General features: G+C 33.7%; 2 protein-coding genes across 4 annotated transcripts; one reads left to right on the forward strand and one right to left on the reverse strand.

Moving 5' to 3' along the window:
- Positions 1 to 6,804: 6,804 nt before the first annotated feature.
- Positions 6,805 to 11,816, forward strand: LOC107024474 (protein TPX2). The gene is made up of 20 exons (XM_015225460.2): positions 6,805 to 6,961; positions 7,748 to 7,838; positions 7,928 to 8,132; positions 8,221 to 8,251; positions 8,489 to 8,660; positions 8,757 to 8,853; positions 8,951 to 9,052; positions 9,137 to 9,250; positions 9,344 to 9,499; positions 9,589 to 9,651; positions 9,726 to 9,803; positions 9,900 to 10,055; positions 10,127 to 10,258; positions 10,344 to 10,424; positions 10,513 to 10,632; positions 10,724 to 10,890; positions 10,979 to 11,087; positions 11,172 to 11,231; positions 11,311 to 11,405; positions 11,495 to 11,816. The coding sequence occupies exons 1-20, from the start codon at positions 6,805 to 6,807 to the stop codon at positions 11,613 to 11,615; spliced, it is 2,307 nt and encodes a 768-aa protein (XP_015080946.1). The 3' UTR covers positions 11,616 to 11,816.
- Positions 11,817 to 12,045: 229 nt separating this feature from the next.
- Positions 12,046 to 19,307, reverse strand: LOC107023959 (putative E3 ubiquitin-protein ligase RING1a). Of its 3 annotated transcripts, XM_015224809.2 has the most exons (12): positions 19,187 to 19,307; positions 18,656 to 18,924; positions 18,474 to 18,513; positions 16,475 to 16,511; positions 16,318 to 16,390; positions 14,882 to 14,963; positions 14,660 to 14,780; positions 14,435 to 14,476; positions 13,208 to 13,732; positions 13,020 to 13,127; positions 12,437 to 12,658; positions 12,046 to 12,319 (listed from the first exon to the last, which is right to left on the reverse strand). In XM_015224809.2, the coding sequence occupies exons 1-12, from the start codon at positions 19,189 to 19,191 to the stop codon at positions 12,284 to 12,286; spliced, it is 1,560 nt and encodes a 519-aa protein (XP_015080295.2). In that variant the 5' UTR covers positions 19,192 to 19,307; the 3' UTR covers positions 12,046 to 12,283. The 3 variants fall into 3 exon arrangements, with proteins under 3 accessions (XP_015080295.2, XP_027774403.1, XP_015080296.1); XM_027918602.1 differs by lacking the exon at positions 16,318 to 16,390 and having other exon boundaries at positions 16,453 to 16,511; positions 19,187 to 19,303; XM_015224810.2 differs by lacking the exons at positions 16,318 to 16,390; positions 19,187 to 19,307 and having other exon boundaries at positions 16,453 to 16,511; positions 18,656 to 19,120.
- Between the last annotated feature and the right edge of the window lie 460 nt (positions 19,308 to 19,767).

Consider the following 19,767-nt stretch of genomic DNA (forward strand, 5'->3'; position numbering starts at 1 on the left):
ACAAGAGTAATTATTGATATTATTGATTTCACTCTTAGCAATGTATTTATAGGTAAACAAAGACATCTGGTTGAGGGAGAAATAGTAAAATATTAAATAAGATAAATTTGAATTTGACTGAATCAAATATTATTTATGTCTTCCAACTAATTAAGGAAAATATATTAAAGATTGAGTATGGTAACAAAATCTTATCTTGCAGGACTACTTAGGAAAGTGAGTAACTTAATTTCCTTTTGACAAATAATTTGAGAATATCAATGCAAATAAACTCAAAATTTTTTTTAAGTAGTCTCTTATCTTTGGGTTAATACTCAAGTTATTGTTGAATTTTCACATGGAACAGTAATAGTTCCTTATGTTTGCAATATTGATGCACTTTTGATCCTCCTGCAAACTTCTGTCTATTTTTAACGTTGATTTTGTCTACGATATTATGTAAAGCCGTCCAAATAGGCTTAGCTCATGGGCCGGCCCAACCCAACTTGTTATTGAGGTAGGGTTAAGATATAATTTTTTAAGCCCATCTAAAATTAAAGCTTATTAGGCTGATTCATATAAGTCATTGGCCCTTACGACTTGATCAGGACCATATTAGTTAAACAAAAATGGTAAACGGAGAAAAGTGTTGTATTTATATATTTCTGAGATACATTCGTGTAAATTAAGGATTGTTTGATAAATATAGATTGTGAATAAATTCACTTTCGCTTCTACTTTATGAAAGAGGAAGAAAATTGTAGCTCTTGCTCGAAAAGTATTTTTCGTTCTTAATCAAGCACCTCAAAAAAAAATTAGAGATCTCGGAAAAATATTTTAACTTAAATCTCAAAAGCTTGCCCAAAAATATTACAAGTGCAAAGAAATGAGGTCCTAGCCACATATTTCATTTGTTACTCCCTCGTTCATATTTACTTGTCCACTACATAAAATCAATAGATAATTAACTATTAGTATTAAATATTATTCAACACTAATATATTTTCCAAAATATTAATTTAATATATTGAAAGATTAATGTAGTAACATTACTTCTGTTATTTATTGTTTCTTAAGAAGTGTGCCAAGTTAATAGTGGACAATTGTTATTCATCAGAAGAGATATCAACAATACGTTTGAAATTTATAAATCAAGTAATCTTATATAATTTACAACTATCTTAAATAATAATGAACCATGGTGAGAGTGAAATTAATCAAATCGAAGTGACCAAAATATGATACAAATAAATGCCGATTCAGTTTAGTTACATCCATAACTTGCCGATCAAGTTTATTTAGGGAAATATAATTTGGGATCTTGATATAAATTGTCACACAAATTTATAATTCCTTTTAACTGTATACATAAATTATACATAAGTATACACTAATTAAAACAAAGGTCTCTAAAGCCTACAAGCACAAAATTTCAAAAACAAAAAAAAAAATCATAAATTATAATCATTATACTTTACTACTAAAAGAACTCACTCACAAGTCACAACCTCATGAAAAATAAAATAAAACAAATAAAAGATGGACTAAAGGAACAGAAAAATTAAAGTACTTAGAACAATCCATGCATGAATAATAATATCTACGAACCCCATCGTCCTTATATTTTACGTTGCTATTCAAAATCATTAAGTTTTCACAAATTTCATATTCTTTGAGAACTTTAAATCCATTGCATGGACTTATAATTAAAATGATCAACACAAGTGCAACAAAAATTAGTAGTAGATTTTTGGTAGTCATTTTTGTGCTAATTAATTGGATTAGTAAGTAATTAGCAGAGTTTTAATTTATAGATTTTGTGTATAGGAGATTAATATTCAATTCATTAATTAAATGTCCGTGAATTGTGATATAATTTGCGAGTCCGGAGCCTAAAGGGTATAAAATATTAACAAAAATTTTAAAACGGTATATAAAATTTTATATTAACCAAAACGGCAAAATCGCTGGAACAACAGCAATTTACTCCACCAGAAAAAGCGCAAAATGTGATTATTTTTTTTAAAAAAATTCAAATCGCTACCTAGGCAGCGATTTTCAATTTTGTTTTAATTTTTTTTTTTAAAAAAAAAAATCTCTGCGATTTTTTTTTTTAAAAAAATGTAAGTCGCTGCCAAAGGTAGCGATTTCAAACAAAAAAATTTTAAAAAAAATTGAAAATCGCTGCCTAGGCAGCGATTTTAAAAAAAAAAATTATTTAAAATTGAAACTTTAAATTTTTTTTTAAGAAAATGAAATCGCTGCCTAGGCAGCGATTTTTTTTAAAAATCACATTTTGCAAAATCGCTGCCGTAGCAGTGATTTTCCTTTTTCTGGTGGAGTAAATCGCTGTTATTCCAGCGACTCTACCGTTTTGGTTTATATAAAATTTTATATACCGTTTTAAAATTTTTATTAATATTTTATATACCCTTTAGGCTCTAAACTCTATAATCTGCAGTTGAGCGTTGGGATGATTTAATTTGGATGAGATTATTACTTTACTATTAGTTAAATGCGTGAGTAAATTGATTTCTATTGTTTAATTAACTTGTATTAGGAAAATAGAAAGACAAAATTGAAAAAAATAAGTTTGACTGGCTGGTAACAAACACCAATGAAGAAAGTTCAAAATAATATGTAAGTTTTCATTGACCAGAAGGTAACGTTGGAAAATAAAATGCTTTCATTTTAATTTTGATTCGAAGCGTTAGGAATTTTTCAATTGAAAAATCGTCTTTTTTATTATCGATAAGTCTATTAATAAGAAAAGTTATATTTAGAGAAAATTGATTTGAAAGAGACTGATTTTGAGTTTAAAATTTTAAGGTGTCATGTGTTTTAGTTATAGCTTTCAGTAATATTTTATTTCTCATAGATATTATATTTTTTTTGTAAATATTAGAAATTCTACAATAGCATGATTTAATAACTACTTAATTGTTACATCTCTACGGTATCCGTTGTTGCTTCATTATATTCTCTTCGATATAAAACAGGAGCGAGTTTGGCTTTGAATATATAGACTCAAGTAGAAATTGAAAGATCCTGGTTACGTGAGTGAAATAGACGTATTGAATTGAATTTGAGTTGGTCATAAATTAAAATGGGACAGACTCCTAGCTATGTCATGTCTTCAATACAAAATTTGAAAAACTATTGAAATTATAATTATAGCAATTTCCTATGTTACAACGAAAATAAGGACCTGAAAGAGGGTAAAACTTACACGCACCGGATGTTTATATCAATTCAATACATGTACGTCACGTGTTTAAATTTACAATTCATTTTATTCAATCTTAATTAATTAATTCATTAAATCACATAATATTAAATTTTGATATAAACACTCGATGCGAATAAATTTTTTCCTCAAGACGCTAATGAAACATTGGAACTACAACGTCTCAAGATGTTATATTCACGATGTCAAAATTATCGAATTGCAATTAATAAATGAAACACAAAGTTAGGCTACATATATATTTAAATTTCAATTTAACCTTGTTATTTTAATTTTAATATAACATAAGAGTATGTAATTATTTATTTAATATAATAACACATCATTATTCTTCCAAATTAAAAGTTCAGAAAAAGATGAAAATAAAAACATAGCATTAATTAGACCCCAAACAGCTCCTTTTACTCAAATACACGTTTTTTTTACTAAAGCCTGCAACCACAAAACAAAAAATAAAAAATGTGTTTAGTTAGATGAACAATACAATCTCAAGAAAAATAAAATAAAATAAATAATGGACAAAATAAATAAGAGTTTATAAAAGTACACAGAACAATCCATGCGCTCTAAGATGAATATTGCATATTGAATAAAGTCATTCAATACGAGATTGAAGATAAGAAGGATGATAATGATTATTGCTAAAATCTTCGATACATGAAAAAATATCTACGAACTCCATCTTCGTTGTATTTTATGTTATTATTCAATATTATTAAGTTGCTACAACAATCCCAGGTTGCATATTCAGTAATTCCGTCTACAAAATCTTCACAAGATGCAAAAACAAGTATCCACGTTTTCACATATTGGATCTTTTTTATAGACTCTGAATGCATTGCATGAACTTACAACAACAATTCGTGCAACAAAAATTAATAGTAAGCTTTTGGTTGTCATTTTTTTTGTTTATTAATTGGTAATGGTAATTAGTAATTAATTAGCAAAGTTTATATAGATTTTTTATAGGAGATTCATTTTTTTTGTTAATTAGGTGTCGGTGAATTGTGATTTGCAGTTGTGATCATTCAATTTGGATGAGATACCAAATTGGAGGGAAAATTAATGGTCGTTCGTCGATTTTTTTTCATTAAAAACTTATACTTCCTTCCGACATTTTTCGCGTTTCGAGATTCAAATAAGTCTATCTTTAACCGTTAGTTTTTCATAAATCATTTTAACATTTTGAATTATCAATTGTTGTGACTTCTAGTACTCTTTACGTAGTTTACAAATATAATTTCATTTCAAAAAATTTAAAGATTTCATACGCAAATGTCCAATCAAAGCTAAACTATTTGACTCTGTAAAAATTAAAAAAAATCTCACATAAAATGGAACAGAGGGAGTATATTTTTAAAGAAAATAGATACAGTCCCTTTATATATATATATGGTAAACTGCTACATTGATCTATTATTTTCTTAATAGGTGTGTCAACTCGAAAATGAACAAATAATTAAAAACAGAGGGAAATAATATTTTGCTCTTTTGCTATGACATCAAATATTATGTTAGGAAGGGCAAATCAATCAATTAATATTGTATGACCACAAATTAAGCTAATTAAACGTCACGCATCAACTATAATAATCTCATCCAAATTGAATGATTCACAATTCACGGACATCTAAATCTAATTAATTAATGAACAATCTCACTATACATAACAAAATCTATAAAAACTAAAACTATGCTAATTACTTTACTAATCCAAATTAATTAGCCAAAAAAAAACAAATGACAACAAAATATCTACTAGCTTTTGTTACACTTATTATTGTGTTAGTAATTCTAATAAATCCATGCAATGCATGCAATAAAGATCCAATTTGTAAAGATGTGAATAGTCGTTTTAAAACTTGTGAAAGATTTGTAGTTGGGATTACTCCATTTCCATCCCATACGTGTTGTAACAACTTAATCATAATGAATGATAACGTAAAATGCGAATATGATGGAGTTCGTAGATATTGTTCATGTATCGTAAATTTCAGCAATAGTCATGATCATCTGCCTTATTTACAAGATCGAATCGAACAACTTTATATATTTTGCGATATTCATCTTAGCTTCCCTATCTCTGAACGCATGGATTGCTCTAAGTACTTTTATAAACTCTCTCTTCAATTTTTTTTTTGTGCTTATTTGAATATATATATACTTAGTAACTAACATTTTTTTTAAAATTCTTTTTGATTTTGTGCTTGCAGGCTTTAATAAGAACTTGAATTTGTGGAAAACGAGCTGTTCTCTGGTATTTAATGTCGTACTATTAGTTAAAATATGTAATAAATGTAGCATTAATTAGAGTAATAAATTAAAATAACAATACATATTCAGGAATTATTATTATTCAGCAGATAATTTCCATTTTCCCCTATCATGTCAAATTAATACCTTTTCTTTATTTATTTTTTTACTTAGGCTTGTATTAGGAAAAAAAAAATACTAATTCTCACTAAGGTTAAATGATATAGCATTATTAAATAATCAGAATTGTGATATAGTGATAAATATTTATTCATTTTTAATCAGCGGTCTCGAGTACTTGAGAGACGAATGAAACCAAACGTAAAATTAAAACAAAAGATGCAAAAATACGAGTTCATTACTCAAATTTCGCGCAATCAACTTGCTTTTCTTCGGATTCAAAATTTAATAGAATCGTCTTTTTTTATTTCTAGATAAATATTCATATCAAATCATAAAAGCTATAGATTTAATAAGTCAAATACAATAATAAGCTTATTACACGTAAATTTCAATTAAAGGATCATAAGTCATAACTCACAACATAGAACAAGAAAATTAGTTATTAAAAGAATACGGGAAAATACACGAGTATCCCGCTAGACTATGATCGAAATTTTAGAAACACACTTTAACTAAACTAAGGTCCTATATTATCCCCTTACTTTATTTTTTTTTTATAATTTTGTGCATCTTTTTGACTTACGTGACATTCAAATATCTCCCACGCGCCTCAATTGTGTGGGGTCGTAGATTGCCACGTAAGACAAAAGGCGCACAAATTATAAAAAAATAAGTTCAGGGATAATAGGATCTTAGTTTAGTTAAGATATATCTCTAAAATTTCAATCATATTCTAAGGAATACTTATGCATTTTCCAAAAGAATTCCAACAATTGTTGAAGAATAATTAATTTAACTCACAAGATCATCTAAAAAATTCCTTAAAATGAAAAATAAAAAAAGGGGGTCAAACACCAAATCTATGTAGTAGTAAAATATCACATCGAAATCAATTTTAAAAGAAATTTGAATACTGAAACATTGTTATAAAGAGGATCGCTATAATTTCCATATAATTTTGGTTAGCATCTGTAAAAGGAAAAAAAAATAAAAATATTTAGCATCCAAAACGACATCGTTGCTTCCCTGAAGTTGACCATATAAATGCTTATATAGCCGTTATGTACAGTAACAACGGTCAACAAGATCATATTATTTCAAAGGAAAAAATTCGACCGTTTTTTTATATACCTCTCCCGCTCCGAGCAAAAACTATCAAAAGCATTTTTTTTTGTGTTGTAGTTTTTAATTCTTGAGAAGAAATGGCGGACGGAAAAAATGATCCGAATTCATTGATGATTGATGAAATTTACGAATTTTCAGCACCACGATTCTATGATTTCATTGATGGAGAGACGGAGGATGATATGCGCAATGCAGAGCTTTGGTTTGATATTACTAGTAGCTATGCCCCTTCTCGTATGTATTTTTTCTTCTTGTTGGATCTTGCTGTTGATTGTTCAATTTACAGAGTGTTGAATTCTTATATAATAGGAGAATTTCAGTAGCTCAGTTATTTGACTTTCGTCTTATTGGTGAAGGTTCAGTTCTACACGTTGTAATCCTCTTACTCGTTTTCTTCTTCTCTAACTCCCAATTCCAGGCCGGAATAGTTGTTTCATATTGTATTACTTCGGTGGATAGACACTTGAAAATTTTGAGATATGTACTAGTTTTATTGTGAATATATTACAATTCATTTATCAATTAGGGCTTTATCCTGAAATAATTGGGGATTAGCTTTGAAATTATTAATAAATACATACTTAATACATTCCTGGTGGAGAACAGAAACGAGAGTTACTGTGAAAAAATTAGGGTTTTAAGGCTAAGGTCAATTTTGGGAACGGTTAGATTGGTAACGAATGTATATTCATGTCACTGGGTTCTAGTAGTTGTTGTTGACGGGGATGTTAGTAGTTGAATTGATTGGCTACCTGAACTTTCACGTTGTTATACTGAGGGTTCGATTCTCCACCTTGTAATCTCATTTCTCCTTCTCATACCCCCTATGCAATTTTTAACAAAAGGTAGTTGATGTTGATTGCTATTTTCATTAAAATATCATTGGAGGTTGATTGGCAATGGATCTACTCTAATTGTGGTGGTTTTTGTAGATGCTGGTGATTGTTGTTTTTGTTATAGAATATAACTTTTGAAATGAGAAGTTGATGTTTAGTTGTGTTCGGTGTTGGGATTTTGCAGCTTGTATTCCAAGAATCAAGATCAATAGATCAGTACAAGTTGAAATCCCGTGTGATTTCACTGAAGGCGAGAAGTTGGAGAGTAATACAAGGTCTTATAGTTCAAAAGAAATGTCAAGATTCAGATGATACAATGGAATTTAACCATCATGTTCTTACTCTTTTCAATGCACTGAAACAGGCCTGCAGCTGAGGTTAAGGAAGAGGATACACCAGATGAGAACAACGAACCTGCCGCTGAGGTTTTGTCTTTTGAGGTTAAGGAAGAGGTGATATCAGACGAGAACAACAAACCTGCAGCTAAGGTTTTGTCTTATGCGGTTAAGGAAGAGGCAACACCAGATGATGCGATCGGAGTGGAACTTCATAGCAGTCTTGCCAATCCGGTACTTCCGCTTATCCTGTGGTAACTGAAGCACCATTTAGGATCCTATTTTGACTTTCATATCTCATTGTACTCGTTAAATTTTACAGGAATCTGTTAAGAAACAGCCAACTAGTCAAGGTTAGTTACCAGGGCTTCTCATTTTTCATCGTTGCTTTAGTGTTTTGCCCAAGGAGAGGGTCTTTTGGAAACAGCCTCTCTATCTCCACAAGGTAGGGGTAAGGATTGCGTACACTCTACCCTCGCCATACCCCATTTGTGGGAATATATGTAGTTGATGTTGGCTTTAGTATGTTTACCATTTTGTGGACAATTTTAACCGCTAAGGCATCTGATCATAGTAACCTTCTTGTATAGAAATTTGCACCCCAAGACCACTACCAACAATGTCTAAGAAGATAGACCCTATGAAAACTGATTCCACCAATCAGAAAACAGCGAAGAAAATTCCAAGCATGCTTAGAAATCCTTCAGCATTGAAGTCAAAAACATTGCCTGCAAAGAGCGCTAATCCTGCCACCGTGAGAAAGTAAGTGATGTGCTGTTGTGTAGCTTCTTGGCGCTTCAATTTTTCATTCTCTCATTGTTCTTTCCGCCTTCTTGTTCGATGTACTTCATTGCACAGGCAAGCAATCATGAGAAGTGCTGTTAGAACGCCCAATTTTGGCCAAGAAAACCAAGCTATAAAGAGACAAAAATTAGAAAGTGGAAAAGCCAAGCAGGTAGTTCATCTTCTCTGGAAAATGCAGAATTTTTCAAGTTGTTTCATCTGACCTCACTGAGACTTTGCTTTTATTTTTCTGCCTCTCGAATTGCTAGATTCTGGATGTCAAACCCCAACATTTGCCGCACAAATCAAAACCTGGAGCCAATGGCTCCACCTTCTCTTCGGTTGCTAAAACTCGTAAAGAGGACAGAAAGGTTTTCCATTGACTACATCTTTCTCATCTTGCATGCTATTTGAATACTCAAAATGTATCTAACTTGGAGTTTATACTGTCTAAGATGTACGTCCGGGAACCAGTACCACAGTTTATTTCAACAGCAGAAATGATGAAGAAATTCCAATGTAGCACAAGGGGAATGTCTCTGTCCTGCATGAGCAGTTCCACTTCGCATGTAACAACTGAAACTATTCACTAGTTCTATTTTTTCAAAACCTTTAAATACCTTTTAAAATGTTATATTTATCACTATGGATGATTGATGCAGAGGAAGCCTAATAAACTAACATTAACTGCACCTAAAGAACCTGAATTTGAGACTGCACAACGCGCCCGTCCAACTACAGTGAAGAGTTCAGCTGAGCTTGAGGAGGAAATGATGGCTAAAATTCCCAAGTTTAAGGCTCGCCCACTGAACAAAAAGGTGATCATTTTACAGATAGTTTTGTGTCCTTTACCTACTGATTTTGAATATTTACTATCAATCTTATCGTACTCAACATTTGAGAACAGATACTGGAAGCTCCAAAGTTACCAACACTACCTAAAAGTACACCGCAACTTCCAGAATTTAAGGTACGGTTACCTGGATTATGAAGAGCTAGGAGTAATTCAAGAAAATTCAACTGAAATTTGTTATACTTCTGCAGGAATTTCATTTAGAGACTATGGCCAGGGCGAATCAGAATGTTGAAACATCTTCAGTCCTATCCATGGAATCTACTCAGGTTACTAACTACGAAGTGGTGGTTCCTGTAAATACTTGGAATAAAAAAACTATTAACTTGCTTTCATGTCGACTAATTTAAACTTTTGCACCACAGAGTCATCAATGGAAGCCACATCTTACAGCTCCTAAATCACCTGTTCTACAAACGTCACTTAGAGCACGGCCTCCACAGATCAAAAGCTCTGAAGAACTTGAAAAAGAAGAACTTGAAAAAGTTCCAAAGTTCAAGGCTAGACCTTTCAATAAGAAGGTAACACAATCCCCAAACTTCTAGACTCTCAAAATTTTGGTTGTGTTGCTGACTTTATCGAATTGTTGCAGATCTTTGAAAGTAAAGGAGACCTAGGAATGTTCTGCAACACAAAGAAGCATGTGACGGTGCCTGAAGAATTTCATTTTGCCACAGATGAAAGGATTCCACCTCCTTCTAACGCTACTGATCTCTTTGATAAGGTTCCATCAGAATATCATCCTTCTTACTACCTTAGCGCACCTTCTACTTTAACATTTTCCTAACTTTACTTTCTCCAATTTTCAGCTTTCTCTGTATTCCGAACCTAGAAATGAAAAGACTATACCAAGAAACACCAGACCAAATCCTTTCCATCTCTACACAGAGGTGTGTATATTTTCTGTATGTTTGTGTTTATGTTCCTTCTTATCAAAATGATGTAGCTCCTCATGGCTTAGCTGTTTCCTGAATCCAGGAAAGAGGAGCAGAGAAAGAGAGGAGACTATTCACCGAACTCCTGCAGAAACAGATTGAAGAAGAGAGGTCAAGAGTTCCTAAAGCAACCCCATATCCTTACACAACTGATTACCCGGTGGTATGTAACAACACACCAACTATTATAATATCTGTTTTGCAGTACACTTCTCCTTTTCATGTGAACTCATTTCTTATGTATTCATTGGCAGATTCCACCAAAACCAGAACCAAAGCATTGTACAAAACCTGAACCTTTCCAACTGGAGAGTCTGGTCAGGCATGAAAGAGAGATGCAGAGGGAAATGGAAGAACGGCGAAGATTGGAGAAGGAAGAAGCAACGATGAGGACTTTTATAGCGCAACCAATCTTGATCGAGTAAGACCCCTCAAAGAATGACTATTTATGAACTATATCTTTTCTGCTAGTGAATCTGAAAGATAAATCATGTTTCTTAAATGTATAGGGATCCAATTCCAGTTCCTGAGAAAGTACGTAAGCCCCTCACTCAAGTTCAGGAATTTAGTCTACACGTAGATCATCGTGCACCAGATAGAGCTGAGTTTGATAAGAAGGTAAACCTTTTTGTCAGTGGCGTACCACTTTCTCTGAGAGGCCTATTATAGCCACACTCACTCATATTATAAGCTGTTGTGCAGATCAAGGAGAAAGAAATGATGTATCAAAAATACAGAGAGGAGGCAGAAGCTGCAAGAATGGTATGCATATTATAAACTATGGTGTTATTTCGAGCACCGCTAATGATATGATTAGACTAATTCTCTTAATGGTGGTTAGATGGAAGAAGAGATGGCCCTGAAACAACTACGGAAAACCTTGGTGCCTCATGCAAGACCTTTGCCTAAATTTGATCATCCTTTCCTGCCACAAAAGTAAGAATAATTCATGCTGCTACTCTTTGTTTTTCTTTTACATAATATTGGAATTTGGAACAACTACTGAAACTTTTTTTCACACACAGGTCATCCAAACAAGTGACAAAACCAAGATCCCCCAAGTTGTTGGTTCTTAAAAGGCAAGAAAGGAGAAGAATGGTGTGTCCCTATGCTGCAGTTTCTACAGCTGCCTCCCAGATGAGGTGAAGATACGAACATTTAATCGGTCCAAGAATCTGGGAGGAAGGAATGTTCAAGAATCCTTGAACTCCATGGACAGTGTTGATTACAATGTGTTCATCCGTAAAATGTGCACTTTTTGTATACATTGAAAAATATCTGTAAGAATGTGGCACTTTGTACCTAAAGAATTCATCAAGTATATTTAATATATTAAATTAAAAATTACTCCCTTAGTCCCAAAACATTCTATATTTAGTAAGATTTCCAATTTCCAATGGATGCTCAAACCACCCATTACTTAACTCTGAGCACACAATCTCAGTAGCAATGTTCATATTAAAAATAAAGGTTAGGTATAATACCTCCGGGATAAAATATAAGTATTTTATCCCGCGTTATTAGATATTCCTTGAATTATTTATCCCACCATTTGGAGAAAAAACAGGGAGAACAATTGGAAAAAGTACAAACATTTTTATGTATAAGGAGATATAAAACAACATGTCAAGGCTTGTAAACAAACCAAAAGTTGCGAAATAAGATAAATTCATTGTCATAGGCCAGAACTGAAAACTAGCAGACTATAAACTAAAGAAAGTTCCTAAATATTGCCCTCCATATGAACGTTCCCCTGTCCTCGTTTCTCCCCTGCACTCATCTTCTACAAAGCCGCCATACCAGCTGAATGATCATCATACCGCAGAATTCTTGTGCACGTACACAAGGATCTGAAAGAACAGAGAAAAGATTGTTCAGGTGGGACACTAATGGAAACATCAACAAACATTTCTTAAAAAGTAATCGAAATTGGACTTGATTACGTAATCATTGTTGCTCCAACTCACCAGATTCTTGTTTAAACAATAAATGGAACTGATTCCTCCCACAGTATCTTGCCTTTCTAAGCGTTCCAGAGTAACATTGTAACCATCGATAGCTTGAGGTAGCATATTTGATGCATCCATTAAGATTGAATGGTTGATTATGGAGTAGCCAGCAACAGTGTTGACTTTTACCGCCAGTAATTCAACATCTATGGCTTGTAATTTCGTCTCCTGAGCAACAAACTGCACTCAAAATATCATTACAAAAAGTTTAAACTGAGGCAAAATGGAAAAATGAACAGCCAGCAGATTTTATGGAAGCAATTCATAATTGACGATATTTAGAGGCATAACCATAGAAAAACAAACATGCATCATCCTTAGACATCAACGTTAAATGAGAAATGCAAATCCATGTGATCAGCAAGAATTGTACAGCACCAAAAAAATCAAAATTTGATTTGCAGTGGCAGAAAGTTTCTGATCACTTATGCTAATTAGGTCACTGAGGCCTACATATAACTATGTTTCATATCTACTTTTGACAAGAATAGTAGAAATTATTACTTTTTGCTCTTAATGTATGACGAAAAGGAACTCTTACTTCACAGAGATGTCCGACTGATGTCTTTGGCATGCAGCAGAGATGGGGCTTTTTCAGACCTGGTATCGCTTGTTTGTCTAATGGAGTAATCACAAGATGGACATTTAACTGCAAAATAAGAAGAGTGAATTACGGACAAATGATCATTCTTGAATAAGATGAATACGCATGTTAAGAGAATCTATTACCTCATCATCCTTTGCTCGCGCACTGTCAAGATAATCAACTAACTTGGTTACTCGAGTATTACGAGCATTTCTGCTACCACCACTGCCATGTCGAATGTGGCTTCGAACTCCACCTCTTCCCCAAGCAAGTGTTTCAGGCTTCACTGCAGGTCCAGGAGAATTACTTGGGGTGACTCTGGGTAGCTGTACTGCAGTTTCAATGTGTCCACCATCTGGACTCGCAGCTGAAGGAGAAGTTTGGGTGGTCAGAGCTCCTTTGCGCCTCCTATGTTTCCTGAACTTGGTTTGTGTTCCTCGCTCATCCTTAAGGGGTGAATCTTTGATCTCATCATGATCATCATTTTCACTCTCATTTGGATCAGATCGCTCAGGTTCTGTCCCCTGACTGTTTCTTTTTCTTCTTGAATAAGCATGATAGTTGCGAGATGTTCTTTGTGAGGAGGGAGAAGCTATGTCTTTGCCTTTGCGCCTCTTAATTAATGCTTCAGATTGGCGTTGAGATATTTTGGCAATGGATGCTTGAATCTGTCCAACGAAACAAAAAAACATAAGCCATGTACCAAGGTCTGTGTCTCACCCCCAATATATACAGAAAAGACAATCAGAAAATAAAAAATAATATCTACATCTATTTTAATTAACAGATTATTTGCCACAGTTATATTCTACCGGGTAAAGCATAAAAGTTAATTGGACTATCGGATATGCACATAAGAACACCTGAAAACACTTGTTTCACTAACAATGGTTAGAGAAGCTTCCATTTCGTTTTCAGATTCTCTGAAGACAAGACTTTTTAAAGTTGATTTAACGTGTTAGTAGAGCACTTGGAGTCAGTCACCAGCAAGTTTAGACCGACACAATGAGATCTTCATTTTCTGAGAATGCAGGATGTGCTTTGGCCACAGCACAGTGCATTCTTAGTTTCAAAATAAGAGTTATTTATAGAATGCTATCTTTTAAATCTTAGTGATAAGGGGGAGAAAACAGAATCTATTACATTGCAAAGAAAACGTCATCAACAGACTAAGATCTATTAATTCATAACATCTACCTTCAACATGCATGGACCTGTAATGACTAATAGAACACCTCTATATCTGTGCTCTCTTCCAGTAACAACCTTGAGATATGTATGCTCGCTGTACGCAAAAGAGGATGTACACAAACAAGAAGTACAAATGCACACATTCAAGTATGAGGATTTCAGGTGCTTCTTTAACTAACCTGGTCATTGATTGCTCGTTCCTCTTCAAGAAAGACAAGTTCCTAAAACAAGATATTCCACAAATTAGCAGGAGACAAGTTTCATCAAAGGGAAGAGGAAAGGGATACATGCCTCTAGTGGTTTTGTATTTCTCTTTTTTCCCTTAGGGCCCTTCTTTTTCTCATTATACAGGCAAGGGAGGGGGATTTTATTTAAGCTGCATAGCATTAAAATTAAGGAAATACCTCTTCTTCATACTTCTCAACATCTGGATATATTGCCTCAATTAAGGTATCAAATCCAGGATCATCTCTCAATGATCGTCGACTAGCACAATGTATGCGACAAGCAGGGCATTCGTTATTCCTGTATAAGGGCGATTACAACAAAATTTATAGTAGTCTTCAGGATATACTTGAGTTTTAAAGACTAGTTAAATCAAAAAATTAATTAAATGCATTACATACCCTAGTCTCATTGATTTATCAATGCATTCCCTGCAAAAACGGTGTTGGCATCCCATCACAACCCGAGTTCTCTTGATAATACCTGTGCATGCAGTGCAGACACCCAATGGTTAAGAACTGTTGGACTCTCTTATCTTCAACCAACACATACCAAATTAGAAATCAACTCTGGTATTAAGCAGCTGAGATTTACTCTCAAACATGAAAGGCATAAAATGGGTCATGCCAAGGTCTGAAGTGGAACTATAAGCTTGATAGAACAACACGGGGGGGTTCTGACAGGCAGAAAAAATAGTGGCAAGTTATCCCAGCTTGCAAATGGCGGGACCATTTGGAAGGAAAGGTGTGCAAGATTTTCTGAAGACATGTCTAGTAATGTGCAGAAAAACAAGAAATACTTATTTCTATTTCATGTTTGGTGTAAAGAAGAACTGGTAAAAGATGTGGATATGCTGATAGGTGTCATAGAACTATGGTAAGAAGAAGAAGGATATAGTTTTTGCTTTCTGTACATTTGGTTTACAGCACAATCTTTTTTCAGTTTTTCTATAATACTTGTTACCATTCTCCCCCCAAAAAAACTTTGGTGCAGCTGTGATTGATTGATGTAAGAGCACACCATAAAGACTAAGCAAGAACGCAAAACAAAAACAATTGGCTCCTCATGGTGTATAGGAAAAGGTAAGACCGGGAATACAACTTGGTTATAGAGAAGATTATGGTCATTTTAGTTGTTCGTGAAGTCAACCAAGTCCAAAGGGTAACCAGCTAATACTGACGAAACAAAAGAAAACCAATTGAAACCTGTGTTTGGTGTTAATACTTGTTTTTTTGAGATTAATCCTTTTTCTACTAAGGTATTTGGTAGTTTTGCTGTCCCATTCTTTAGCAAAAATCATGAAACACTATCACTTGCTGTTTGAAGAGAAAAAAGAAATACTTTTTAAGATACTGCTGATAGCTCTAGCTGGAACACATGGAAAGGATAAGAAATGTGATTTAATCAAGTATCCAACATTATGACCATTGCATGCACAAAAAAATATATTTAGGAGTTTATCCCTCTGATTAGAACTGAGGTGGAAGACAACTGAACAAGTCACCATGATAAAACTCAGGGGAGGAGGCATAGAAGCATCATAATGAGAAGTTCCCTCGTCATATTATCAGGTTCTTATACATATAATTTACCATAATCATGAAACTTCAGGGAAACATCAATTGTTTTCCATAATCCTGAATTAAGCTTAAGTCCCCCGCATGGATGCCAACGAATAAAAATAAAGGGGGGATATTTTTAGGAGAAAACTCTTGAAAAACGAACTTTTGCATAAAGAGTGAAGTTAAATGGTAAATCCACAAATATCACAATAATTTTGGATTGAATAACAAAATATAGAACATTTAACAATAGAATGATGTGAAAGCAAATATACCTAGACATATAGGACATTCTAGATCTTTACGAGCTTGAAATAATTGTGCGAGAAAACTTCTCTCATCGAAATCCTAGCAAAAAACTCGAAGCTGTAATTATTCAAATATAATAAAAAAAAGAGAATAAAGAATACCTAAGCATATAGGACATTGTACATTGGTGCGAATCTCAGATCGTGACACAGCGATTAACCTGCAGGCAGACAAAGACTATAAAGTTACAAAACCGCATCAAATATCCAGAAAAATGGAGATGATGCATCATGCAGATCATTTTACCAAGAGGATGATATAGAAAGATATTGTCTAGGGAAAGATCAAAAGGATCTGAATTCTGCAGAATAACTTCTAGAAATTTGTACAGTTCTAATTTTCAGTTCAGCATGCAAGATGACAACCTAATTGAGCATCATGTAATTCATTCTCATAAATTTTACAGTATGGCAAAACCTGCATGTTAAGTAGTGACTTTATATTGGTGAAAGGTAAAGCCTGCATAACTTGGATCTGTTATGGAACCATCTTGGATTGAGAATCGTGTACTCTGTAGAAGCTTTTCCTTTTCCCTTTCAGATTTTATACATTTTCCTTTTCCCTTTCAGATTTTATACACTTTAACCTGACGATTGACAAGCATAGAGAAAATGGAGTTGCCACCAGGAGAACCCAGGGCCAGGCAAAATCCCTATCCGACCATTATCAATTTCACAACCAGCTAAACTACTGATCCTGAATATATCTATAGCAAGAGACTCTGAAGAATTTTTTAGAATGGTGATTCAAGTTTAATTTAAATGCACACCAATATATGAGATCAGACTTGAGAAAAAGACAAAAAGAATGATGCAATCAAATAGTCTCCCACACCTCAAAGACAACAAACCAAGAAAGTTGGAAATTCATTAAGTACACTTCTTAATAACTGTAGAAAAGGTTCCATTGCGCTAAAAATTGCCAAAAGTTACTTCTTTTATTCCTTTGCAGCAACAACTGCTTTAAGGGATCTTCCAGGGTCAAGGGCCAAAAGGTGATGCTGCTAACCACGGACCAATGGAAACACTCACAGGAAATGTTCACAATAAAATAGTGTGCTACCTTATACTTTATAGTAATCATCTAGCATCACTGGTTTTTCATTACTAAGTTGACATGACAAAAGTTAACAAGTTATTTTCATTGCGAAAATACAAGGAATCTTGAACTAGTAACTTCCACTGCAAAACTAAAAGACTTCTGTTAAGTCCGATTGCAGTTATCAAGGATGTTGAGACAGTTAATTCCCGTCACTACAAGACATATATACTTTTCAAATACAACTTTGTTGGTCATGTTGACATCACGATTGCACAAACCTGACCATATATTTCATGAATAACTCTCTCATTAAGCATTATGTAAGTCATACTCACAACTCACAAGTCTTACAGCAAGGAAAAATGATTCCCTGCATGTATGGGCGAAAATTCTATCCTGCATGGGCTAATCCAGAGATATAATAGGATAACAACTATACCGACCTAGAAGATCGAGACTAACCTTAAAGATAGTACTTACATCCTTATAATCTTTAAGGTAGTCTTTATATTTGAAAGAAGTTTGGTTAAACGAAAATTTCTGGCTTACACCACCGCATGCCCTCACTCTTTGGGCAAGTTCTAGATATATGAATGGAGAATACAAGTAAATGTGAATTTAGAGCATCATGCAATGCAATGCATATCAAAAAAGGGTAAAACGTAAGTTATAAAAATGGATTCTTTATAACTCAAACGCAATACCCCAATAGCATTTCCAAATTCACAATCAATCTACTTATAGAAAAAAGTCCTCCGAGAAGCTCAGATATTAAAACTAACGACCGCATGCAGAAATGATCACTTGCGCATTAAATCAAGCAGCATGAGTGCATTAGAAACTTGGCCAAACTCCAAACTCCAAAGCAAGAATCCAATCACTCAAACAAAGTTTAAAAGTAGAAATTCTGCATCCATCAATCTGCCGTTACTCAAAAGAAGAACTATGTGGGTCGACCCAGAAAACGAAAACAAGCCATCTGAACTCAAACCCATTAAAGAAAAAGATCAAAAAGTAGCAAACCCAGAAGTAAAAAAACACGAAATTAAACATGCAGATGAAAAAAAAACAGAGAAATTACTCATCAAAGGCTTCGGGGTCAGTGCCACTTCCATCAGAATCTGCAAAAATCAAACCAATCAAATCATCAAACATCAAAAAAAAGAAAAAAATCAATGCACCATAACAGAACAAACACACATTCATTCATATAACAGAGATTTGGAATTTTGGGTACACATATAAAGTGTTTAGATACGTAACCATCATCAGAAGATTGCTTTTTCCCCTCTCGATCATCCCCATCCCCATCACCATCATCATCCTGGGTTTGTTCTTGCTCATCTTCCTCCTCTTCCTCAACTTGTTGTTGTTCCTCTTCCATAGCTCGCCTGGATTGTTTCCGGCGACGGTGCTGCTGCTGCTGCTGTTGCTGTTGCTCCGGTGAGTTCTCATCATCCTCATCGTTGTTGTCATCATCTTGATAATTCGATAAAAATCGTTTCTGGGCTGGCATTTTTCCTTGAGCACCGCTACAGAAAAAAGGCAAAGCTTTTACTGAATGTGTTGGCTTTATTTGTTGTTTACAATTGAGAGAAGCATAAAGAGTTGTAAATTTGATGAAAGCAATAAGCTTTTTGTTCACTTTGTACCAAAAAAAAAGAGAGAGAAAGAGAAAGAGAAAGAGGGCTCAGTGAAGAAGAGAAGTGGACTTGAGATGAGAAATATTCAGCTATACCTGTGTAATTAAATACACAAATTTCTTACAATTTTGTAACACTTCTTCTTCCTTACCTCATTATTATTTTTCCTTTCGCTATTCCAGGTCGGAACAGCACGGTGGAGTCAAGATTTGAAGCTTATGAATACAGAATATGTTAGTCACTTGGTGCTATATATAGGATTTAAGTAAAGCTTATTGGATTTATCGAATAGTATATATAGATGTTTGAATCTACGTCAAGAAAGTCTATTTTTACAAACGGTTTGTTTGTCTTTCGAACAATGTCAGAAGTAATTTTAATATTTTACGAAAAGAGAAAATAGTTTGCGTGTGTTAAACAATGTATAGAGAGTGTTAGGTGGGCTTTAACTCTCGAAACGCTCACCTTTTTTGTTCTTTTTTATAATTTGAAAACGACGTCGTCATGAGTATTTGTATTCACACGAGAAGATGCTACTGTTTTTAATATATTTTAATGACAGATGTTAGTAGTTAATTCAGATCTGACGTCAATATATAAATTATACATTTCTCATAAATGGATTGACCGAATTTGAAAAAAGGGGTAGGCGCATTCACTATGTTCACACTTTTATTTTTTGACAATAATTTTGAATAAGATATGTGTAACGACCTGACCCGATCGCTATGA

The sequence above is a fragment of the Solanum pennellii genome, chromosome 7, assembly GCF_001406875.1.
Source record: "Solanum pennellii chromosome 7, SPENNV200".
NCBI classification, from domain to species: Eukaryota; Viridiplantae; Streptophyta; class Magnoliopsida; order Solanales; family Solanaceae; genus Solanum; species Solanum pennellii.